General features: G+C 38.4%; 1 protein-coding gene across 1 annotated transcript; it reads right to left on the bottom strand.

The window, feature by feature from the left end:
• Positions 1 to 2592: 2592 nt before the first annotated feature.
• NDN (necdin, MAGE family member) lies at positions 2593 to 4291 on the bottom strand. Its single transcript, XM_008530342.2, has one exon. It carries the CDS (start codon positions 4143 to 4145, stop codon positions 3168 to 3170), a length of 978 nt encoding a protein of 325 aa, XP_008528564.1. The 5' UTR covers positions 4146 to 4291; the 3' UTR covers positions 2593 to 3167.
• Positions 4292 to 26642: the final 22351 nt, after the last annotated feature.

The following is a 26642-nucleotide window of genomic DNA, read 5'->3' on the forward strand; positions in this document are numbered from 1 at the left end:
GGTCAGGTAAGTCTTAAGGTGGAGGGGGCCATGGACAGCTTTTCAAACAGAGGAAATACTAACTGCATAAGTTCATTTAAAACATGTCTTTCCTATTTAATAATGACATTGCAAAAGACATTTACTTTCCTTTCAGAAAAAGCTTATATCAGGTGGCATTACATTTTATATTCTTTACAATGTTCCTTTTTGCTTTTCATGACTTTAATAAAATGAAGTTAATTACACTGAAATATGCGTGTGAGTGTTTATGTAGAAGTAAGGTTCCAGTTGGCAGGGCAGATGGATAAAAGGTCAAATGCTATGGGGATTTAGGAACCCTTTCCCAGCCAGAGCAGCGTGGGCTTTACCATGGTGTCATTGGACTGGAACATCGAGAATCTGCAGACCCCTTCCTGAATGACCTCTCCCAGCACCTTGTAGGTGGACCTTTTGGAAAATATTTGACAAACTCTCCAACTTTTCAGTTGAGCCCAGCGTGAAAATCTAAGAGAGATAATGAATGTTCCCTCCCTGGGCCCCAAACTGCTGACCCTGCAGGAGGAGGTGTCATGAATTAACTCTGTTCCATGTCTGGGAAGCCTCTTTCTCTAGGTCTGGCTGCCTCTGAGACAGCACAGAAATTGAGCAACCCTGCCCATGTGACTTGCTGGGGCCAGCTCCTCATTTCACATGATCTTATCCTTCTCTGGAAGTTCAGTCCTGTAAAGCATGGCTGATGTGCCTGTGTCTGTGAGCTTGCAGCAGCTTTGGAGTGGTTCTCCCCGTCTCTCACAGCAGAGGAAAGGGACCATGAAGGGAGTTAAGTGGGGATCTGAAGGGACTCTCTGCCTAGTGACTTTGGCATTTGGCTGAAAGAAGTGTACAGGAGTTACAGTTGCTGCAAGGAGTCAACCCAGCAGTGAGGGAAGTATTAGGGCATTAAACAAAATCACCAGCACCCTGCCATGGTCAGAATGACAGCTGTGGCCCTGCTCCAGAAAAGGAACATCCTAGAATAGCTCTGTAATTTTAAATTTAAAGGGGCAGATTTGTTTGGATTTGGCAGAAAATTTTGGGTGAGGGGGAGGTAAAATTTTTTAACAATTCTAAAATTTCTAAATAGACACCTTGGCAGTGGGTAAAAGGTGGCATCAAATCCAGGTCACCCCTGCCTGAGTTATTGCAGAAATGCACCCCCCCACCTGTGTTATTGCAGAAATTCCTCCCCCCCCCCACCACCATGGGAGACTTCACAGGAAGTCTATTAAACTGGGGATGGATTCCAGCTCAGCACAGGTGAGGCTTCTTGAGCATTTTTAGCACCTGCATCCACCTGTCAAGTAATGCCATTAAGTATTGGGCACCCTAGTTTCCAATCCCAGTTATACTTTCCTCACCCAAATGTTAACTCCCAGTTTACTTCTTTGGGGGTTATGTGACACAGTCCTTCCCCTCATTATTTATCTTCCCCAGAAAAGGTTCTGGCTTTGACCAAACGGTGTTTTCTAATATTCTGAAGTTTGAAGGACTCCCAGTCTTATTAAAGGCCAATTTCTCTCCCTTGCCCTTGCAGGATGAAAGTTTCATAATGAGATTGCTCTCCATTCACTGCCCTTCGCACCCACCCATTCCACCCTCTGAGGGACTAGCTAGTGGCCCATTACAACTCAAGAACTGCTGGATCACACGTGTCCCAGAAGGTGATCTTCCCACCCCAACCCTACCTCCCTCTCCCAGGTGTCCCGTGTGCCTTCCTCCAGTACCACTGGTCACAGAAGACTCCTTCACCTCAGTCCAGGGAGGACCATGTTACAAATCTGGGCTTCACTGCTAAGCAGGAATATGACCTGAAGAGTTGCATTAACCACTCTGAAACAAAATTTCTTAACTTGTATAATCAGAATATAGTTGCTTTCTCTAAGAGATTAATGTGAGAATTCATTAGAAAACTAAAAGCCCTCGCAGGTGTGTGTGTGTGTGTTGTGGGTAGGGAGACAAGAGTATAGACTCTAACATGGAATTCTTAAAGAGAAATAAACTAAAATGCAGGAGGTAGGGGGATGGTTGCAGGCAGCTGGGGAAAGGTATAGGCTCTGGACTCATCCTGTCTGGATTCAAAGCCTAGCTACTCTTCTCATTAAGCTTTATGACCTAGGGAAAGTTAATTACCTCCTTTTTTCCTGTGTTTCCTCCATGGTGCAGATGTACTAAGTGCATGCCTCACAAGGTTGCTGTGAGGATTAAATAAAAGGAGAACATGCATGTAAAGAGTATAGTATACTACCTCACTCTTTAAGTGCCCACAAAAGACAGCTATTAATTTTAATAAAATGTATAAAACACAAGAAAGGAAATTACTCTAAATATTATGTCCATGTGATTATGAGCACTTTTGCTTTTGTTTTTTATACTTTTCTACATTTGTTAGTTTTGAAATGAACATGTGAGTTACATTAAAAAAAAAACCATAAACTTTACACACTTATGAGTAATGATGAGTAGAGATTTTCATACCATATTAGATGAAAGTTATATTTGTACACTTTTTAAAATGTCTCATTCCCCACCCACACAGCTTTGCTAAAAAAATAAAGTACACTTTGCCAAAAATGATTGTATCACAAGAATCTTTAATGTTTACTTTAAAGTTTACTCATGGTGGGTTTGTATTTGTGTTTAGTAAAGTGTGCCAAGTGCCCACATTGAGACCATTTCAGTTCACATCACTGCACTCCACACGGATGTTTCCTGCGCCCAGCGAGGTCAGAGAAGGGCCTTGACTTTTCTCTTGGTTAGGCCAGCTTTACTGGTGAGTTCTTCCAAACTCTCCAGGAACAGTCTACCCTAATACACACCATCCGTCCCATATAAAAGAATAAGGTGGAAAATTTCTCAATGTATTTCATAAGTTTAGCACGTCTCTGGTACAAAAATTCAAGAAAGGTAGCACAAAAAGCGAAAGCACCAACCGAGCTTACTTATAAACAAACATGCATAAATCCTACACTCTACTCAATAGTACTGAAATGAATACAACATTGCATTAAAAGGTATAAAAGCACTGTACTGAAAACAAAGTTACACGTGAAATACTGCACAGTAAATCCTGAATACTCTAATGTCCCACCCCACCCTTCCACCGCCCTGGTGAGGGTCAGAAACCATTAATTTGCCTCCAGACCTTGCTAGTCCTCGGAGACACTGCTGCGGGGGCAGTGGGCTGTGGGATCGGCCTCCCGCAGGGCTCTGGCCTCCTCCAGAGCTTCTCTGTATCGGGAAGGCCAGGCCTGGGGGTCTTTTTTAAAGACCCTGGCTAGGAACTCCATGATTTGCATCTTGGTGATTTCGCGGCTGGCACGGGAGCCCCAGAAGAATTCGTACTCTGGTGGCTCAACGTGGGGTACGCGCTGGTACTTCAGGTAATTCTGCTGGACGAACTCCTCGGTGATGAGCTTTCTCACATCTCCAAAGGTGGAGTGCTTCTTCCAGGGCCGCAGCCCCAGGATGCGCAGCACGTTCCAGACAGCACTCTCTCTGGCACCGCGACCCTTCACATAGATGAGGCTCAGGATCATCAGCAGGAGGCCTGTCATGGGCATGCGGTTGCTCAGCGCCACTCTGTCCAGCTCCTCCGGCTCCAGCGCTTTGACGAGCGAGAACTCCATCGTGTGCAGGCTGGTCAGCCTAAGGTGTAGCCCAAACACTCGGGCGAGGATGAGGCTGGTGCGCCTGAGAATGCTTCTGCACCATTTCTTGTAACTACCGATGACATCCTTCACCATGTCTGGAAACCAGATGATCATCCTCTTCTGGTCCTTGACCAGCACGTACCACATGAGCTCATGCGCCTTCTGCACCAGCTGGGCCGGGGCGGGCGGCGTTGGGCTGGGCTGGGCAGCGCTTGGGGCCTGGTGGGCGCGGCCTTCCTCCGCGGCCTGCTGCAGGGCCTTCGGGTCTCCCTCTTCGCTTGGGGCCTGGGATGGCGGCAAGGCCAGAGAGGCGTCGGTCGGGCCTAGAGGAGGGCTCTCTGGCCCTGCAAGGGTCGCGGCCTGAGACGCGGGTGGAGAGGGCCCCCCGGGAACCCCAGGGCTGCCGTACACCTCAGAGTTGGAGGGCTCGGCTGTAAAGTTGGGGTCGCACACATCCTTACTTTGTTCGGACATGTCTGCTCCGTCTGACAAGGGCACGGCCTCTGCGTCCAGGAGCTCCTCGACGGTGCACTCCCTCCACGGAGTCCTGGAGAGGAAGTGCGCGTTGCTGCGCGCGGCGCCTTCCGCAGCGGCCTGGCTGGGCGGGGCGGCGGCGGTATGGGCCACTGCGCCTGCGCGTCCACTGCTGCGGGCGGAGCTGCCTGGGTGGGGCGGGGAGCCCGACGGGGCGGGTGTGCAGTGAGACCACCCCCCCAAGGAAGGTAGTGTCGCCGCTCAATATTGGCAAAGGCGACCCCCAGGTGTCCTGTTTGGGCTAAGGAGGTCTTGAGGAGGAGGGGAGAGGGATGGGTGAGCACTGGAGAAGGAGCCAGTTTAAAGAGAGAGATGGTAATTTAAGCTTCTGAGATGCTGAGTTTGACTTTCTTATTCAACTGGGTATATCCGGAATCAGATTAGATATGAGTCCCAGAAAAAGGTCTACGCTGGTCTGTAAACTTGGGTTTCATGACAGCGAGTGTGAGAATTTAAACTGAGAGGACAATTGGGATTGTCCCCCACCAAAATATGTAAACTGTGAGGAGGATGCCTGAGATTGGAATCCTGAGAAATACCAATAAAAATTGATGGAATCCCTACCAAATCAGAGGGATTATAAAATGAGAAATGCAGAATGTAGTCAATCCATATGCAAAGACAGCTTTCTGGGATATAGTATTCTAATGACCTTGTTAGTGTTTTAATAGTCTTTGACTTTGGTTTTCCACTTCCCTTGGGTCTTTTTGATTTCATGTTAATTTTTCCATTAAGATCCTGACATACAAAGATTTCAAAATTTATTATCACAAACTTGTCTAATGTCTTTTTTCCCCGTTTGCCCAGCACCCTCCTTCTCCTGATGACTGTTATGACCTCCACTTTGTGTTCATATGAACCCTTCACCTTCTCACAGGACCCCACCTCCACCTTCTCGCAGCAACTAACTGTTCCCGTGTTGGCAGCGCACGCACATCCCTCCCAAGACTTTTCTTTTCTTTCTTTCTTTCTTTTTTTTTTTTTTAACATGGGTTCCATAGATCATGTCTGGCAGTCTCTCTCAGATGATCAAGGATGTGAGATGCAACATACTGGTGGTTGTGATTTCCAGTTTCAAAAAACAGATCCACAGTGGGCAAAAACAAAATGAAACAAAACTCTCAGAGAAGCAACCATGAAGAAAGGGACAGGTGTAGGAGCCTCTGGATCCAGGGTTCCTGAGGCTGACCAGCATCCCTGGTCTGAGCCAGTGTGGTCCCTCTGCCCCTCATGGATTTCCTCAAGCCAACACCTTCTTAAATATGCTGTCTTGAGACTGGATATTGTCACTTGCAACCCAAAGCATATGGAAAACAGTGTATTGACATTTCTAGACACCTAACTTCGTTTGCTTGTATCTCTTTATAATTTTCCCTTTATTTTCTCTGAAGTAGATTGATTTTAAAGGGTTTCCATGCTGTTTCACTATCTTTGGATTTTCGTGCTTGTATCACCTTTAGCAGGACCGGTCCCACATCAGTCCCTCCAATAGGTCTCCTTAAGCTTTCATCTCACAAGAGTAGTTTCTACAGATCTTTCAGATATGTCAGATGGATTTTTTCCCATTTATCCTTTTTCTTCTTCTTTAGTCCATGGATTTCTACTTTTTTGAGTACATCTTTCAGAGTTGCATGAGTTATATGTTTTTTAAAAATTATTTACAAGTGGCTCTTGAATCAATTTCTTGCCCCATTGTTAAGAATGATCCTCATTTCTCACATTTTGTCTCCATTAATGTTCTTCCTCTTTTTTCCTTTCATTTGGATAGTCTTTTCTAAGTGTTTGTGTTAAGTATTTAGTTCACTTAAGGTATTTCTAGTAGTGAAAATGTTAGAGCCTGTGATTTAAATCTCAGCTCAGCTTTGGCCATGTGCCATAATTTTTGCCATTGTGAGGTTATTAAAATTACATCCTCACACTTCACCCTCCTAGATTTAATGAATTCACTAAATTAAACCACAGGTTTGGGCACAACACTTATAAAAGTATAAAACACTTGTTTATAAAAATTATGAAAGTAATTATAAGAACAATTATAAAAACACACCGGTTATAAAATTATAAAAGCACCTAGTTTAGCGAGATATCAGAGCTCTTTCCAGAAAGCTCCCTGGGTTTCAATTGCTGCCTAAGCCAGACTGGACCTTGTTCTAGTGAAGTTGCGTATGTCCAATAGTGGACCACTACTTCTACCACAGCTCACTTCACACATTACTGCTAACAGGAAAATTGTTTAATACTGCCTCAGGGCCTGTGGATTAAAACCACTATGAAGGATTATGCTCAGCGGGTTTAAAGCACTCGGACTGATGCCCAAGTTTGATACCAAGTACATAGTAGACGCCCACGGCTGCTCACCCTCGGAGCACAACTGTATGCCTGCTAAAGTGATATCATTTTCTTCCTAGTATAAGTTCTCCTGAGGAGTCTCCATTTCCTACCAAAAAGAAAATTCCTGAGGGGTGAGGAGGAAGTAAAGCTTGGGATAGCCTTTAAGTAGAGAAAGTAAACCTGCGCTTGTGTCATGGGAGGAGTCAGTAACTTGATAGCTACCTAATAAAGTACCTACCCATAAATTAGAGATGCAGACCTTCAGAAGGATACTAAAAGGATAGATGACACCATAGGAAAGAAAAGGAAGTCAGTACTCATGAGGCATTCACAGCTTCTTTAATTCAAGGGTCAAGATTTAGGGCTGGAGCTCCAGTGATAACCTGGGGATGCCAAGGATAAATTAGGCTTGCTGGTTATCTCCAAGTTTTGCTGTATTTGATAAGGGCGATGAGTCGTTTCAAGGACAGCAGCTTAGAAGCAGAATCTGGAAGTTTACAAAATATCTCCCCGAAAAACCTCATGAAGTGCTCCTCTTTAAATCAAGGTTCTGTAAATAGAAGTTCCATAGATGCAGGAAGTATATGGAGATGTTATAACTTAAAACATTCTGCTGAAGACTGTTTTGCTGGTGGGTAACTTCAAACTCTGTAATGTGGAACAGATTACACAGCTGTGGAATAGACTGTTCTTGGCAGACTCAGGAATAGGAGGAGACGCCTGTCCTGGTACTGGTTTCCATAGTGAACAGAGGAAGGGGGGTCACCGCAAAGTCTCCAGTGGACAGCGCGCATGCTCACAGTGTGGAGGCCCAGAGGCCCCAAATGAAATGTGAATCCTTCTGGCTCTTTCCTGTCCGCATAGGCAGCAACCTCCACCTTGGAGCCCCAATATGGGCCCCAAATGCCTTGCAGGCCAAGGAATTGAGACAGAGGACTCATATTAATGTGTTCAGCAAATATTGAGCAATGTTTATCATGTGCCTGAAAGATTTGCATTTTAGAAAAGTAGCTCAGTCTGAGGGGGAAACCAACTGCATTAGGACTGTTTGGCAGCCTGGCTCCTTTTTGTTGCAAAAGAATACTGCGGGCAGTCTGTGCTGCTTTCCCCAGTTGGGAGGGTGAAGAAGGGGGACTCAACTCTGGCCCCTCATCCCTCCATTCTCCCTAGAAGAACACTGTGCACGCCTGTCCAACTGAGGCCCAAAGACACTCACTGAAATGGGACATCTTCCAGTCCTGCCCAGACCCACAATGCAGCCTGCTGGCACTCAGGAACTGACAAGGTCAGGAGTGTCCTTTAGAAAGGTCAACTGGAGGTAAGACTAGAGCTGGGGAAGGTGAACAAAGAGAGTCAGAGAAACCATTTAGTAAACCTTTTGCGGCAATCCACTTGAGAAAGAATGAAGGCTTGCATTTCATCTCCATTCTGCAAGTGTTTATAAAAAACTACATTTCAGGATTTGTTCCTGAGGATATAATGAGAAGGAAAGATATGGTCTCTGTAATCTGTAGTGAGGGGAAATGGTAGAGAAACGGGGCCATAAGCAAACAAATGAGTATTAAATAATCATGCATTATTCTGTGTTGCTAGGGAGCAACAATGTTGTCACAGAGAATAGAATAGGGAACCCATGATCAGCAGGGATGCTGGGGAAGATATAAGTAATAAGAGAAAGTGAAGGGAGACTATGAGTATCACGGGTGACCAGGATTTTGTCTCAGGGTCAGCTAATATTGAGCAGAGCCATGTAGCTAGGATATGGAGGCACCACTTCCTGAGACTATTCAGAGAGAAGCACTGGGAAGAGAGAGTAGACATGCCCAGCAAATATCTGGATATGTAGGACTCAGGAAAGTGGTTTGGGCTGGAAAGAGAAATTTTGGAGACAAAGATGGTAAATAACATCAGCCTGAGAAAGCCTCTGGAGGTTTGTTCAAAGGGAAACATTCTGGCGTGAGGGTGGGAAAATTGTTCATTGTGTGAGTGTGTAATGCACACCAAAAAGGTTGACACCTCTGTCCCCTTCACGCACACGTATAAATGCCCTCTAGAAATGGGAAAAACAAAAAGAAAGTGTAAGAAAAGAAAAATACGCCTTCCCCCGTACACCGCCAAAAGCCCTTTCATGGGCAGTACAGTCTCTCAGAACCACTGAAACTAACAAGTAGAGAAAAGTGAAGAAAGACGTAGCCTACCAACAGGTCTAGTCATTCAAGCCTCTTTCCAGACTATTGTATGACTTTCCTCCTTGGATCTGTTTCCAGGACATATTAAAATAGATTGCTTCATCTTCAACAATCGTCTTGAAGATAAATCCTGTTCAAGCAGACCCTGGATTCAAGTTTGTGCTGTTTAATTCTTTTACAGATTGATGAATTTGATCTGCTGATATTTTGTTGAGGATTCTTGTGTGTGTGTTAATCAGGGCTATTGGTATGTAGTTTGCTTTTTTTGTACTGTCTATATCTGGTTTTGATATCATAGCTTTAGAGCATTAAAATTAGTTGGAGACTACTCCCTCCTCTCCAATTTTATGGAAGAAAATGTGTAGAATTGGTTTTATTTTTTATTTAAATGTTTGGTAGAATTTTTTCAGTGAAACTATCAATTCCTAGAGATTTCTTTTTCAGCTTGTTTGTAAATACAAATTTAATTTTTAAAGTTTGTTGTAGGCCTATCAGATTATCTTTTTCATGTTGAGTGAGTTTTGTTAATTGTGGATTTTAAGGAGTCAGTTGTCATCTAAGTTGTCAAATTTATGTGTATAGTGTTGTTTGTAGTATTTCCTATTATCCTTTTAATGATCAATTTATTTACTAAGCCCACTCTTTGCTTTCTCACCTATATTGGGAACACACACACTCATCCTATCACCCAGGCCACAGCTTTTTTCCGGAGAACCCTCAGTACTCCATATACATGAGGGACTCCTAAATAGTCTCTCTCTGTACCTTCTCAAGTCTTCTGAAAGAGTCTCTTTCTCCAACCATCCCCTAAAAGCTGAGGTTAATTGTGGTCCTTCCTAATGTCCCCTTCTCTTCTCATCCTATGTTCTCCCTGAGCAATGCCATCTCCCATAGCTTGAAGTTGACATCTATACACCGATGAGTCCCAAATTTATTCCTCCTGCCTAAAGCGTCTCTTCTATGGTCTATAACTGGCTATCCAACTGCCTAAACTGCATCTTAACATTATGACTTTGAACTTTAAATTCAACTTTCTACTCTACTTCATCAATGACCCACCTCAACCTTTCTGTTTTCTGTATTTACTGACTTCACGGTCATAGCATGACTGTCTTACCCACTTTACCCAGGAAGAACTGAGAACACCATTCATTTATCTTTGTCTCTCACACACAGTTCTCACCACCTCAATGCTCCCTCTACCCATCTCTCAACATTGCACTATGATTTTCCATTGTCTCTATCACCTGGATTACTGCAGTGGACTCCTACTGCGTCTTCTCACTTGTTTACTTATTCACCTACAGTTTATTCTCCACATTGAAACCAGTACATTTTCTGAAATTAAAATCCCCCGTGCAGTGTATCAGTTTCCTAAGACTGGTGAAACAAATTAGCGCAAATTGGGTGGCTTAAAACAACAGAAGTTTATTCTTTCACAGTTCTGGCATCAGCAATCTTAAATCAAGGTGTTGACATGGCCACACTCACACTGATGGCTTTAGGGGAGAATCTTTATTTGCCTCTCCCAGAATCTGGTGTCTCCTGGCATTCCTTGCCTTGTGGCGGAATAACTTCAGTCTCTGCCTCCATCTTCACATGGGTGTTCACATGGTCATGTCCCTGTCTCTGTGTTTCTAATCTTCTTATTTCTCCTATAAAGACATCAGTTTATCAGTTTAGGTTTATGTCCCAATCTAAATTCTGTCTTCTTGAAATCTTTAACTTAATTACATTTGCAAAGACACTTTGTTTACCATGTATGGTGAAATTCTCATGTCTAGGAGAATAGGACCTGGATATCTTTTGGGAGGCTATTTCTCAGCCTACCACAGGGTTCAATAATGCGTTAAGAAAATTGAGAATCCAGGTATGTAATCAGTTTTAGAAGTAGAGAAATAGGCTGAGTGCTTGAGAAAAATCAGTGGAAGAAGGAATCCTAGCAAAACTCTTTCCCTACAGAAGATCATCCCTTTGGAAAGATGAATAAAAAGATGATTTCAAAATTGCATAGAGTACCCTGGGATTTACAAGGACTGTGTGGAGTCTTTCACATTCAGGGACAATGAAGCTGTCAAGGGTGCTGTACAAAGTCCAAGTCTAGCATTTATCCTAATTCCTTGGTATTTGTTACAGTACAGTCATACTGACACACAATGGGATGGCCTCAAGAGGGAGGAGTCCACTGTCTCAATATCATTAGGTCTGGTTGATTCTCTTCAGGATTCTCACAAAAATAGCCTCAAATCCCACTTATCCACTGATAAATTAGGATCTTACGCTCATGTACTAACTTCTGGAATAAGGAAGACTTTTCGTTTCATGAAGTTGGGACCCCATCATCCTCATTGCATCAGAGTCCTTAGTTGTTTTAGTGGCTACTTCCACTGGCTTGATTAATGCCCAGGAATTAATTTTTCAAATTACATAATTATATAAAATTATGTAAAATAGTTTTTATAAACAGTGCCTTACCTGTCCCCCTTCCCATTAATGTATCAGTTAAAGAAATAAATGAGCCCCCTCTTGCTTTAGGTTTATTTTGTTACTTCCACTCTTTTAAGCCCAACTGCATGTACTTCTACTCAATTATGGTGGTAATCACCCATAGTTAGTGCAGATTTCACAAGTTAAAAGGCGTAGTCCCAACAAGACTGCCCTTACTTTACATGCCAACTGTACTTCTGGGATCACCAGGCTACCAGCATGTCTTGCCAACTAGCTATAAATTTGGCGGTTATCAAGACCCTCTCAGGTTTAATAATTCACTAGAATGACTAACATAACTCACTAAAAATGTTATGCATAAGATTATAATTTTACTACAAAGGGTGAGGTATGGGAGGTTTATCATCAAACAGTTTCCATGCCCTCTACCCGTGGAGTCAGTATACATCATCTACTGGGCACATCAGTATATTTGTTAACCAGGAAGCTATACTGAGCTTCAGTGTCCAGAGTTTTTACTGAGCTTTCATTATGTAGGCATGAGTTCTTAAATCATTGACCATGTAATTGAACTCAACATCCTGCTACTCTTTCCTCCCTGGAGGGTCTGGAAGCTGAAAGTCCCAGCCCTCTAATCATGTGATTGATTTTTCTGGTAACAATTCTCCATTTTGAAGTTATTTACTGGCCCACTATGAGTCGCCTCATTAGCATAGCAAGGACACTCCTATAACTGAGGAAATTACAAAGGTTTTTGAAGTTCTGAGCCAGGAACTTGGAACAAAGACCAAACAAATTCTTAGTTATACCACAGCCTCTAATAAGATAAATTGAATGCATCCTCACCACTCTCCTGGTACTCTAGCTTCCTCTACTTATGTTAACTGCTGCCCTCTTGGGACTGAACTCTCTATACTCCAAGGAAAGCTGAGATGAGTCTTTACTGTTCATAGAAGACAGGGGTCTAGAATCATAGATTTCCCTCGAGGAAGTTGAGATCCTGTCCATTCATTATGGGGCAGGAGGTAAATAGGCATAGATAGTGTTTAATATGTGCCTTTGAAAACTTTGCCTCTCCCATATCTCAATTTATTCATCACTGTCTCTTCTCACAGGTGAAACCCCATAGTTTATTTTTTAAGAGCTTTATTGAGGTATACTTGATATATGATAAATTGAACATATTTAAATAGTACAATTTATAAATTTTGAGAAAAATATATATCCATTATACCGTTACCTCAATCAAGATAATGGACATATCTAGCACCCTCAAAACTTTCCTCATATCCATTTGCAATTACTCCATGACCCACCCACCTTTACTTTCATGTAACCAGTGACGTGCTTTCTGTCACAATAGATTAGTTCACATTTTCTAGAATTTATATAGGTGAAATCATACAGTATGTAATCTTTTCTGTCTGGATTCTTTGCTGTGGAATAGTTATTTTGAGATTTATCCATGTTATAGCATACACCAAGAGTTTATTTTGCTGCTGAGTAGGATTCTATTATATGAATATACCATAAAGTGTGTTTGTTTAACCATTTAAACAGTTTCCCTAGCTTCTATTGATAGCATTTTGCCTGTTTCCAGTTTAGGGCTATAACAAATAAGATTGCTATGGACATTCATGCACAAGACTTTATATAGACATATGCTTTAATTTATCTTCCTGGAAATAGAATAGCTGGATCATATGATAGGTGAATGATTAACTTTTAAAGAAATTGCCAAAGTGTTTTTCCAAAATTACTGTAAATTTTACATTCCTACTAGCAGTGTATAAGGGTGCCAGTTTCTCCACATCCTCAAAAACACTTGGTACAGTGAATCTTTTTAATTTTGTCTGTTTTAATAGTTATGTGGTGGCATCCTGTAGCGTTAATTGCATTTACCTAATAGCTAATGCTATTGAGCATCTTCCATGTGCTTTTCATCAACCACATATCAAATTAGGTGAAGTGTGCTTTACAAATTTTTTATCGCAGTTTCAGCTAGACTTTTCATTCTCTTAACAGTACTTTTTGAGAGCAGAATTTTTTATTTTGACAAAATCTAATTTATCAATTTGTCCTTTAAGGGATTGTGAATTTTGATGCCATGGCTAAGAAATATTTTCATAGCCCAAGATATCAAACAATTTCTCTTATGGTTTCTTCAAGAAGCTTTATAGATTTAGGTTTAATTTTTGAGCACATTTGCAATGTAAATAGCATTTTTTATAGTTATCAATTTTGAGTCAAATTTTATTTAAGGCATAAGTTATGGATTGAGGTTTATTCTGTCAAAAAGACTATTGTTTCAACGTTGAAATGCATTTACAACTTTGTCAAAAGTTACTTGTCCGTATAGGTGTGGTTCTATTCCTGGGCTCAAATTCTGTCCGTTTATCTATCTATCTTACAGTAATACTACATTGTCTTGATTAATATTGCATTATAATAAGTCTTATAACAAGACACTGTTAGAGTTCCAACTTTATTCTTCTTTTTCAAGATTGATTACCTATTCTGTGTTCTTTGTATTTCAATGGGGATAGAATCAATTTATCAGTTTCTACCGAAATATCTGTTACAATTTTGATTGGTATCATGCAGAATCTAAAAATGATTTGTGAAGAAATTACATTACTGAATCTTCTCACTCATGGGCCTGGTATATCTCTACATTTACATAGATCTTCCATAATTTTTTCCAGCAATGGTTTATAATTTTCAGTATACAGATTGTTTATGACTTTTATCAAGTTTATCCAAATTTATTCATGATTTTTGACCTTATTTTTAATGTCTTTATTTCAATTTCTAATTTTTCTTTGCTACTGGATATATACAAGTAAAATTTATTTTTCATATTGATCTTGTATCCTGCAACTTACAAATATTACATATTAGGTGTAATATGTAATAGGGTGTAGTTTTTGTTTTTGTTTTTGTAGTTTCCCTCAGCTCTTCTACATTGATGATCCTGTCATTTGAAAATTAAAAAAAAAAAAAAAAACCTCTGTGTCCAATATGGATGCCTTTTATTTATTTTTCTTGCTTTGTTATGCTGGCTAGAACCTCTAGTGGTGACACTGGGCATTCTTGCATTGTTTCTATCTTATGAGGGTATGATACAGTGTTTTGCCATTAAGTAGCATGTTTCTCTGCACTGTTGAGATGATAATATGTTTTTTCTTTTCTATGTTGTTACTATTGTAAGTTACATTAATCAATTCTTTTTTTTTTTTTTTTTTAAGATTGGCACCTGAGCTAACAACTGTTGCCAATCTTCCCTTTTTTCATTTTTTTGGATTTTTCTCCCCAGTACATTATTGCATATTTTGGTTGTGGGTCCTTCTAGTTAAGGTATGTGGGACACCGCCTCAACATGGCCTGAGAGGTGATGCCATGTCCGTGCCTAGGATCTGAACCAGCGAAACCCTGGGCTGCCAAAGCAGAGCTTGCAAACTTAAACACTTGGCCACGGGATGGACCCCACATTAATCAATTCTAAAATGTTAAACAAATGTTACAGAGATCTTTCTTAAAAAAGCCTTCTCTTGATCTCTCACAATTTTCTTAAAATGATTTTTACTCAAATTTTCACTTATTTAATGGACATAGAAATATTCAGGTTACATATTTCTTTAGTAAGATTTGAAAATTTGTGCTATTTAAGGAATTTGTCTATATTTAATTTGTGGAATTTATTAATATAAAGTTTTTGCATTATGTTCTATTATGCTCCAATATTTTTTTAAACTGAAGTGTTGTTACCTCCTCTACTTTATGTCTTCTTTTTTTGATGTCAAGCAGTTTGGCTAGAGAATTATAATGTTCTTCCTCTCTTGAAAGAATCAGCTTTTTGTGACATTGATATTCTCTATCATCTGTATGTTTTCTACTTCTTGATATTATTTCCTTTCTTCTACTTACTCAATGTATGATTTACTCTTTCTTTTGTTTTGTCAGGAAGATTGGCCCTGAGCTAACGCCTCTGCCAATTTCCCTCTAGTTTTTGTATGTGGGTCACCCGCACAGCATGGCTTGATGAGTAGTGTAGGTCTGCGCCTGGGATCCACACCCATGAACCCTGGGCCTCTGAAGTGGAGCATATGAACTTAGCCACTACGCCACCACACCAGCCCCATTCCTTTTCTATTTTATTAAAGTGGAACCTGAATCATTATTTGAGAACTTTCTTATTGTAATACATGCAATTAATGCTATAAATTTGCCTCTAAGACCTTCTTCAACCACATCTACAAATTTTTATATGTGTTTTCCAACTGAATTTTTTCTTTGACCCATTGGTCATTTAGAAGTGTGTCAATTAGTTTCTAAATATTTGAGGATATTGCAAAGATCATTCAGTTCTTGATTCCAAATTTAATTCCTTTGTGGTCAGAGAATAACATACTCTGTGTTTCTTGAAACTTTTAAAATATATTGAGCCTTTTTTATTGAGCCCATAATATTGTCTACCTTTGCAAGTGTCACATGTGCACTTGAAAAGAATGTGTATTCTGATGTTATTTGGTAGCATGTTGTATTCATGTCAATATGGTTTACTGTATTGTTCAATTATCTTTTACTCTTGCTAATTTTATGTTTACTTGTTCTAACAATTATTGAGAGAGAAGTATTGAAATTGCCAACTAAAATAGTAGTTCTATTTATTTTCTCTTGCAGATCTGTTTTTAATTCATTTATTTTGAAGCTCTATATTTAGGTGTATAAATGTTAGTGCTATTATGTCTTCTTGATGAATATTTCCCTTTATATTTGTGAAATGATCTTCCGGAAATGTCCTTTGCTCTGAAATCTATTTTGCTTAATATTGGAATAGCTGCTACAATTTTATTTTACTCAGTGTTAGATGGCATATATTTTTTACCCTTTTACTTTTAGCTTTTTATTGTCTTTATACTTAAAGTAATTTTCGTAGGTGATTTATAGGTTAATCTTGCTATGACATCAAATCTGACCATTTTTACATTTTTTAAAAATTCATTATTTTGAAATAATTTTGGATTTACATAAGCGTAGCAAAGATAGCATAGAGATTTAGTGTACATCCTTCATCCTATTTTTGTCAAGGTTAACATCTTACATTCACAGGACATACTTATCAAAACTCAGAAATTAACATTGATGCATTGCTATTAAAAAACTATAGACTTTATTTGTATTTCACTTTTATTTTTACTAATGTCCTTTTTCTGTTCCATTATCTAACCTTGACTACCACATTTCAATAGTCATCCTATCTCCTTAGTCTCATCCAATCCATGACAGTCCCTGTCTTTGTTTGGTCTTTGTGAACATTACACTGTTGGAGGGAAGTGGTAAGGTATTTTGAAGCATATACATCATTTAGTTTTGTCTGATGTCTTCTCATGATTACATTTTGGTGGTGGATTTGGGGGAAGAATAACACAGAAGTTAGGTGTTCTTTTCACCACATCATACAGAGTATTCATGATATCAACATTATTTATCGCTGTACTAACCTGGATCACTTAGAGTGGTATCTGCCAGTTGTCTTTACTGTAAAGTTACTATTTTTCCTTTCCAAGTTGTAAAAAGGAAATCAATAATTTCAGACCACATTCAAGGAGATAAGAATTAAGTTCTGTCACTTACTGGAGGGAGTAACATGAAAGAAAAGTGTGGCTATATGTTAAAATAAACAATGTCCTAGATAGAGAAATTAGACAAGAAAAAGAAATAGAGGGACTATAAATAGAAAGGAAGGAAGTCAAATTGTCTCTGTTTCCAGAAGACATTATCTTATACAGAGAAATCCCTACAGACTCCACCAAGAAGCTGTTAGAATTAATTCAGTAAAGTTGCAGCTTACAAAATCAACATCCAAAGATCAGTTGCATTTTTATACCCTAGCAATAAACTATCTGAAGAAATAAAGAAATCAATCCCATTCACAATAGCATCAAAAATAATAAAATACTTTGGAATAAATTTAACGAAGAAAGTGAAAGATGTATTGACCAAAATTTACGACATTAATGGAAGAAAATGAAGAAGACACAAATAAATGGAAAGACATCCCATGTTTTTGGATCAAAAGAATTCATATTTTTAAAATTTCTGTTCTACCTAAAACCATCTATATATTCAATACAATCCCCATCAAAATTCCCATGACATTTTTTCACAGAAATAGAAAAAATAATCCTAAAATTCCTATGGAACTACAAAGACTCCAAATAGCCAAAGCAATCTTGAGAAAGAAGTAGAGCTGGAGGCACCACACTTTCTGATTTCAAACTGTACTACAAAGCTGTAGTAATCAAAACAGTATGGCAGTGGCATTAAACCGACGCATAGACCAATGGAACAGAATCAAGAGCCATACATAAACCCATTCATATACAGTCAACTAATATTTGACAAGGGGCCCAAGAATACCAAATGGAGTGAAAATAGTCTTTTTAATATATGGTATTGGGAAAGCTGGATATTCATATGCAAATGAATGAAATTGGATCTTATGCTACTCACAAAACTTAAAAGGGATTAAAGACTTAAATCTAATGCGTAGAACTGTAAAACTCAAGAAGAAAACAGAGAAAAAGCTCCTTGACATCAGGCTTGGCAGTGATTTTTTGGATATGACACCAAAAGCATAAGCAACAGAAGCAAATATCAATTAAGTGGGACTACATCAAATTAAAATCTTTTGCACAACAAAAGAAGCAATTAACAAAATGAAGAGGCAGCCTACAGAAGGGGGGAAACATTTGCAAACCATCTATTTCATGAGGCATTAATATGCAAGATACATAAGGAACCCATACAATTCAAAACCAAAAAATCAAAAAGTCTGATTAAAAAACGGGAAAAATTTTGAGTAGACATTTTTCCAAAGAAGACATACACATGGTCCGCAGGCACATGAAAAGGTGCACAGCACACTAACCATCAGAAAAATGCAAATTAAAACCACAATGAAATATCAGTCCACATATGCTAGAATGATTATAAAAAAGACGAGATAACAATTGCTGGAAGGATATGGAAACAAGGCAACCTTTGTGCTCTGTTGGAGGGGATGGAACTTGGTACATTGGAAAATATGGAAAACAGTATGGTCGTTACTGAAAAATTTTAAAAAGACTTACCAAATGACCTAGCAATTCCATTTCTGGATATATTCAAACGGAATGAAATCATTCTCTCAAAATGATATCTGCATCCCCATGTTCTTTGCAGCATTATTCACAATAACCAAGACATTGAAACAGCCTAAGTTGCCACTGATGGATAAGTGAATAAAGAAAATGTGATACACACACACACACATACATATATATATACAATGGAATACTCTTCATCCATTAAAATGAACGAAATTCTGCCATTTGCAACAACATGGATGAAAATTGAACTGAAATAAGTTAGAGAGAGAAAGAAAAATACTGTGTGATCTCACCAATATTTGGAATACTTTAAGAAATCTGAACTCATAGAAAGGGAGAGTAGAATGGTGGTAACCAGGGGAGGTGAGGAAAATGGGAGATCTTAGTCAAAGAATACAAAATTCCAGTTATCAGATGAATAAGTTCTGGGTGTGTTATATAGAACATGGTACTTTGGTTAACAGTACTATATTGTATACTTGAAAGTGACTAGGAAAGTAGTCTTTAAATATTCTCACCAGAAAAAAATATAACCAAGTGAGGCGATGGATATGTTAACTAACCTTATGATGATAATCATTTCATAATAGATGCATGTATAAAATCATCATATTGTACCCCTCAAACTTATACATTGTTATATGTCAAACATAGCCCAATAAAGCTGGAAAAGACAACCATAGTAATTAATAAATATTTTGAGGGAGATTATTTGAGGCCATGTGAATAATCTGTTATCCTGTTTCTCTTTAAAGCTCACCCAATAATTTTAGCATTTGTCATGACTCTTGCCTGCGGCATGTTGTTACTAATTTCTAATGGTCATTTTCTATTGTCTTCGATTCTTCTATGTTCATTAACTGGAATTGTTCTTGATTAGGATTTGTCATCTATTTTTCACTTATTTACTTACCCAAATCATGTATGTCAAATTCATTGCTTTAAGGTTTTCAAGATATTCCTGTATTATCCTTTCTTTAATTTGTAGGATGTTTGGTGATATACCATCTTTTCATTTCTGAAACTGGCAATTTTCTGTCTTCTTCTTTTTATGGTATGTTTAGTTGTAAATGTATCAATTTTATAGATCTTTCTAAAAGATTCATAACAAAAACCTTCCCACTAAGAAAAAGAAATATCCCACTCAGATATATGCACTGGTGAATGTTATAAAATTTAAGGAAGATATCAAACCTACCAAAATTCTGGTTAAAAAGGATGGAAGGGATGGGGGTTGGTGTCACGATGGTGATGTAGGTAGATTCTGAACTCACTCCCTCCAACAAACACAACAAATGTACAACTATTCTTGGAACAATTACCATTGAGAGAGAACTGAAAACTGGATAAAAAGAAGCCCCACAACAGGGGACAGTCTTGACTGAGGTGGAAGAGGCAGAAACGCCTTTCTGGAGAAGAAAAAAGCCACCTTCACAAGCTGCAGATCTTCAAAGCTAGCTGGGAGCAATCCTAAGTTACACAGCCTTCCCTGCAGGCGGGGGGTGCCTGATCCTGGGAGTGTTACTGCTATAAGCATCCTGTGAACTCAGCAGAAATAAGATGAGTGTCATAATATCTGGTTTGGTTGGCTATTAACTACAATGGAGAATACCCCTAGAAAAGCTATCTGACATAAGAGAAAAAAAAAACAAAACAGCTCTTATAGGGCCCATGCACAAATTCAGCCATTTCAGAAAGAAACCTAAAATCACCAGAAAGAAGGATGGTACATACAATACAATGCAATATTTGAAATTAACAATTCACTTAGAGAGACTCAATAGCAGAGTAGATGATACAGAAGAATGGATCAGTGTGCTGGATGAAAGACTGGAGGAAATCATTAAACCTGAACTGATAAAAGAAAAGCAAAAGGATTAAGAAGAACAAGAAGAATCTAAGGGAATGCTGTGACAACATCAAATTTACTAACATTCATATCATAGGTGTCCCAGTCAAAGAAGAGTGAGACAAAGGGGTAGAGCATGTATTTGAAGAAATAATTAGCTGAAAACTTTCCTAACCTAAGGATGGAAACAGACACCCAGGTAAAGGAAACACAGAGAGAACCAAAGAAGAAAGACCCAAAGAGGCCCACACCAAGGCACATTATAATTAAAATGTCCAAAATTAAAGATAAAGAGAGAATCCTAAAAGCTGCAAGAGAGAGGCAACAAGTGACATACAAAGGAAGCCCCATAAGGCTATCAGCTGACTTCTCAACAGAAACCTTACAAGCTAGAAAGGAGTGGCATGACATATTTAAAGTCAAAAACCTACAGCCAAGAATACTCTACACAGCAAGGTTATCATCCAGAATAGAAGGAGAGATAAAGAGTTTCCCAGACAAGCAAAAGCTAAAGGAGTTTATCAGCAAGAAACCAGTTTTACAATAAATGTTAAAGGGACTTATTTAAGTGGGAAAGAGAAGACCTCAAATAGGAATAAGAAAATTATCAAAGACAAAATAAGGCAGTAAAATCGCTGGTAAGGTCAAAGCAGAGTAAATGTAGAAGATACACAGAAAATAAGAGATTAGATATGATATCAAAAACAGAAAATGTAGGAGGAGAGGAGCAAAAGAGTAGAGCTTTTAGAAAGAAGTCAAACTAAAGAGACCATCACTCAATATAGATTCCTATAAATGTCGGTTGCTATATATGAACCTCATGGTAATCACAGACCAGAAACTTATAATTAATACACATAACATTAAGAGAAAGGAACCCAATATGACGCTAAAGAAAGCCATCAAACCAAATGGAAAGAGGTCAAGGAAAGAAGAAAGGAACAGAGAAGAACTCCTGAAATGCACAGAAAAAAAAGGAACAAAATGGCAATAAGTACATATTTATCAATAACTAGTTTTAATATCAATGGATTAAATTCTCTAATCAAAAGGCATAGGGTGGCCGATTGGATCAAAAATAAGACCCATATGTATGATGCATACAAGAGACACAGTTCAGACCTAAAGACACTCAACAAACTGAAAGTGAAGGGATCAAAAAGAAAACTGGTGTAGCAATAATTATATCAGACAAAATAGACTTTAAAACAAAAACTGTAACAAGAGACAAAGAAAGGCACTACATATTGATAATGGGAACAATTCAACAAGAGGGTATAACACTTGTAAATATCTATGCACCCAACATAGGAGCACTAAATATATAAAGCAATTATTCACAGACATAAAAGGAGAAATAGACAGTAACACAATAATAATAGGGGACTCTAACACTGCACTTATATCAATGGATAGATCATCCAGACAGAAGATCAATAAGGAAACTTTGGCCTTAAATGACACATTGGGCCAGATCAGCTTGGTAGATATGTATAGAACATTCCATCCCAAAACCACAAAATATACGTTCTTCTCAAATGCACATGGAACATTCTTCAGGACTGATCACATATTAGGCCACAAAACAAGTATCAATAAATTTAAGAAGAAAATACCTAGCATCTTTTCTGACCACAAAAGTGTGGAACTAGAAATCAACTACAGGAAGAAAATCAGAAAAGCCTCAAACACGTGGAGATTAACCAAAATGCTAGTGAACAACTATTGGGTCATTGAAGAAATCAAGAGAGAAATCAAAAAATACCTGGAGACAAATGAAAATGAAAATAAGACATGCCAAAACCTAGGGGATACAACAAAAGCTGTTCTTTGAGGGAAGTTTCTAGCAATACAGGCATACCTCAACAAACAAGAAAAATTCCAAATAAGCAATCCAACAGTGCACCTAAAGGGAAATGGAAAAAGAAGAAGACACAAAGCCCCAAGTCCATAGAAGGAAGGAAATAATGAAAATCAGAGCAGAAGTAAATGAAATAGAGACTTAAAAAATAGAAAAAAAAATCATTGCAACCAAGAGCTGGTTCTTTGAAAAGATGAGCAAAGTTGACAAACATTTAGCTGCACTCGCCAAGAAAGAAAGAAACATGGCTCAAATAAATAAAAGCAGAAATGAAAGAGGAGAAATTACAACATACACCTCAGAAATACAGAATTTTATAAGACAGTACTACAAGAAGCTATGTGCCAACCAATTGGACCAGCTAGAAAAAATGGATAAATTCTTAGAAACAGACAACCTTACAAAACTGAACCAAGAAGAAATAGAGAATTTGAACAGACCAATCACCAGCAAGGAGATTGAAACAGTAATCAAAAACCTCCGCAAAAATGAAAGTCCAGGACGAGGCGGCTTCCCTGGTGAATTCTACATAACAGTCAAACAAGATTTAATACCCATCCTTCTCAAACTCTTCCAAAAATGGAAGAGGAGGGGAAGCTTCCTAACTCATGCTACAAAGTCAACTTTACCCTGATAACAAAACCAGACAAGGACAAAACAAAAAAGAAAATTACAGGGCAATATCTCTGATGAACATTGATGCAAAAATCCTCGACAAAATACTAGCAATCAAATAAACAATACATTAAAAAGATCAGCACCATGATGAAGTAGGATTTATCCCAGGGATTCAGGATTGGTTCAACATCCAGAAATCAATCAACGTGATACACCACATTAACCTAATTAATTGAAGAATAAAATCACATAGTCACCTCAACAGATCCAGAGAAAGCATTTGGCAAGATACAGCACCCATTTATGATAAAAAGTCTGAATAGAATGGGGATGGAAGGAAAGAACCTCTATATAATAAAGGCCATAGATGACAAGTCCACAGCTAATATCATTCTCAGTGGAGAAAAACTGAAAGCTATCCCTGTAGGAACAGGAACCAGACAAGGATGTCCACTTTTACCACTCTTATTGAACATAGTATTGGAAGTCTTACCCACAGCAATCAGGGAAGAAAAAGAAATAACAGGGATCCAAATTGGAAAGGAAGGCGTGAAAGTGTCACTATTTGCAGGTGACTTGATTTTATATATAGAAAACCCTACAGAATCCACTAAAAATACTTTTAGAAATAATAAATGAATACAGTCAAGTTGCAGGATAAAAAAATCAACATAAAAAATCAGTTGTGTTTCTGTACACTAACAGCAAAGTTGCAGAAATAGAAATCAAGAATACAATGCCCTTCACAATGGCAACAAAAGGAATAAAATACTCAGCAATAAACTTAACCAAAGAGGTCAAAGTTCAGTACACTGAAAATTATAAAATATTGTTGAAAGAAATTGAAGAAGACCCAAAGAAATGGAAGGATGTTCCGTGCTCTTGGTTTGGAAGAATTAACATAGTCAAGGTGTCCATACATCCTAAAGCAATCCAGAGATTCTTTGCAAACCATATCAAAATTCCAACAACGTATTTCACAGAAATAGAACAAAGAATCTGAAAATTTGCATGGGACAACAAAAGACCCTGAATAGCCAAAGGAAACCTGAGAAAAAAGAACAAAGCTGGAGGTATCACACTCCCTGATTTCAAAATATACTACAAAGCTATAGTAACCAAAACAGCATGTTACTGGCAGAACAAGATACACGCAGATCAATGGTACATAATTGATAGCCCAGAAATAAACCCACACATCTATGGACAGCTAATTTTTGAGAGGAAGCAAAGAACATACAAGGGAGACAGGAAAGTGTCTTCAATAAATTGTTGAGAAAACTAGACAGCTGCATGCAAAAGGATGAAAGTAGACCATTCTCTTACACGACACAAAAAAATTAACTCAAAATGGATCAAAGAGTTGAATGCAAGACCTGCAACAATTACACTCCTAGAGGAAAACACAAGTGATAAGCTCTTCAACTTCAGTCTTAGCAGCATATTTTCAAGTACCATGTGTGCCTGGAATGATAAACAATAGATAAAAAAAATGGGACTGCATCAACCTAAAAAGTTCCTGCACAGCAAAGGAAACCATCAACAAAACTGAAAGACAACCTGACATTTGGGCGAAGATATTTGCAAACCACATACCTGATAAGTGGTTGATATCCAAAACATACAATGAACTCATTCATCTCAACAACAGAAAAACTAACAACCCAATTAAGAAATGAGCAAAAGATCTGAAGAGATGTTAACTCCAAAGAAGATATGCAGATGGCCAACAGGCACATGAAAACATGTTCAACATTATTAAGTATCAGGGAAATGCAAATCAAAAGTACAGTAAGGTATAACCTCACTCTTGTCAGAGTAACTATAATTAACAAGACAGGAAAGAATAAGTGTTGAAGAGCATGTGGAGAGAAGCGAACCCTCCTACACTGCTGGTGGGAGTGCAAACTGGTGAAGTCACTATGGAAAACAGTATGGAGATTCCTCAAAAATTAAGAATAGAACTACCATGTGATCCAGCTATTCCACTGCGGGGCATTTATCCAAAGAATATGGAAATACAAATGCTTAAAGATAGAGCCCTATGTTAATCGCAGCATTATTCACAATAGTCAAGACTTGGAAGCAACCTAAGTGCCCATCAATGGACAAATGGATAAAGAAGATGTGGTATACATACACAATGAAATACTACAGAGGCATAAGAAACAAGGAAATCCAGCCATTTGTGACATGGATGGACTGTGAGTGTATTACATTAAGTGAAATAAGTCAGCGGGACAAAGTCAAATACTGTATAATCTCACTCATAACTGGAAGATACAAACAATGACAAACAGACACATAGAAACAGAGATGGGATTGGTTCCCAGAGAGGAAGGGCGGAAGGGTGAAAGGGGTGATTAGGTACATGTGTGTGGTGGTGGATTGTAATTAGTCTTTGGGCGGTGAACATGTTGTAATCTATGCAGAAATCAAAATATAATGATGTGCACCTGAAATTTTTATAGTGTTATGAACCAGTGTTACCGAAATAAAAAAAATAAATTTAAAAAACAGGAAAGGAGGGAACTTTTCCAATTTATTTTTTTATACTAGGATCACGCTAATAACAAAATCAAAGAGTTTCCAAGAAAATTCTAGACTAATTTCCCCAACAGCATAGATGCACAAATTCTTAACAAAATATTAGCACATTAAATCCAGTAATACTTTCAAAATATAATACATCATGACCTAATGTGGATTTTGCAAGTTTGGCTTAATGCTGAAATGTCAGTCAATGTAACTCACCATATTTATAGAGTAAAGAGAGAAATTATATAATCATCTCAAGATTTGTATAAAGATCATTTGGCAAAATTCAACATCTATGCACGATAAAAATTCGTATCAAACTAGGAATAGATAATAACTTCCTCAAAGTGATAAAAGGCATCCAATATAGACCTAAAGCTAAAATACTTAATGATAAAAAAAAAAATGCCTTCTTCCAAATTTCAGGAATGAGAGAAGAGGTCTACTTTTACCCCTTCTATTCAAGGTTTTACTGTGAGTTCAAGCTAGTGCAATAAAGTCAGAAGAAGAAAAAATCTCTACATAGTAGAGGGGGAGAAGTGAAACTGTCATTATTCAGATAACATGATCATATACCCATAAAGTCTTATGCAAACTACTTAAAATTAATAAGCTATTTTAGCAAAGTTGTAGAACACAGGGTTCACAGGATGAGTTCAACAGAAGAATGGAGAGAATAGAGAAAAGAGGCTGTGAACTTAATGGTAGGACAATAGAAATTACCCAATGTGAACAAGAAAGAGCAAATAGACTGCAAACAATTGAGACCCTCAGGGACGTGCGGCACTCTAAGAAAACAACTATATTTTACATCCTAGAAGTCCCACAAGGATAAGGGAAAGAATGTGGGGCTGAAAAAAGAAATAATGAATGAAGATTCCACAAATATGGTGGAAGACATAAACATACGTATTCAAGAAACCAAACAAATTCTAAACAGAATAAACATAAAGATATGAACACCAAGATACATCATATTCATACTTCAGAAAACTAAATACAAAGAAAGAAATCTTTTGGGGCTGGCCCCATGGCGGAGTGGTTAAATTCGCGCTCCGCTGCAGGCGGCCCAGTGTTTTGTCGGTTTGAATCCTGGGCGCGGACATAGCACCGCTCATGGAGCCACGCTGAGGCGGTGTCCCACATGCCACAGCTAGAAGGACCCAGAACGAAGAATACACAGCTATGTCCGGGGGAGCTTTGGGAAGAAAAATGAAAAAAAAAGAAAAAGGACTGACTTGTGTTCGGAGATCATTTTTAAAAAAAAGGAAAGAAAGAAATCTTTTGAAAGTAGTCAGTGAGAAAAGTCACTTAACCTAAAGGGGAAAAATAATTCAAATAAAAGTTGAATTCCCTTCAGAAACTATGAGAAACAGTAGGAACTGGCACAGCATTTGTAAAGTTTTGAAAAAAAGACTGCCAGTCTAGCATCTTATATCTACTAAACAT

Source organism: Equus przewalskii, chromosome 1, assembly GCF_037783145.1.
Source record: "Equus przewalskii isolate Varuska chromosome 1, EquPr2, whole genome shotgun sequence".
NCBI classification, from domain to species: Eukaryota; Metazoa; Chordata; class Mammalia; order Perissodactyla; family Equidae; genus Equus; species Equus przewalskii.

What these genes read in the sequence shown, in the direction of transcription:
- NDN (XM_008530342.2), bottom strand. Translation starts at nt 4,145, where the DNA reads ATGTCCGAACAAAGTAAGGATGTGTGCGACCCCAACTTTACAGCCGAG.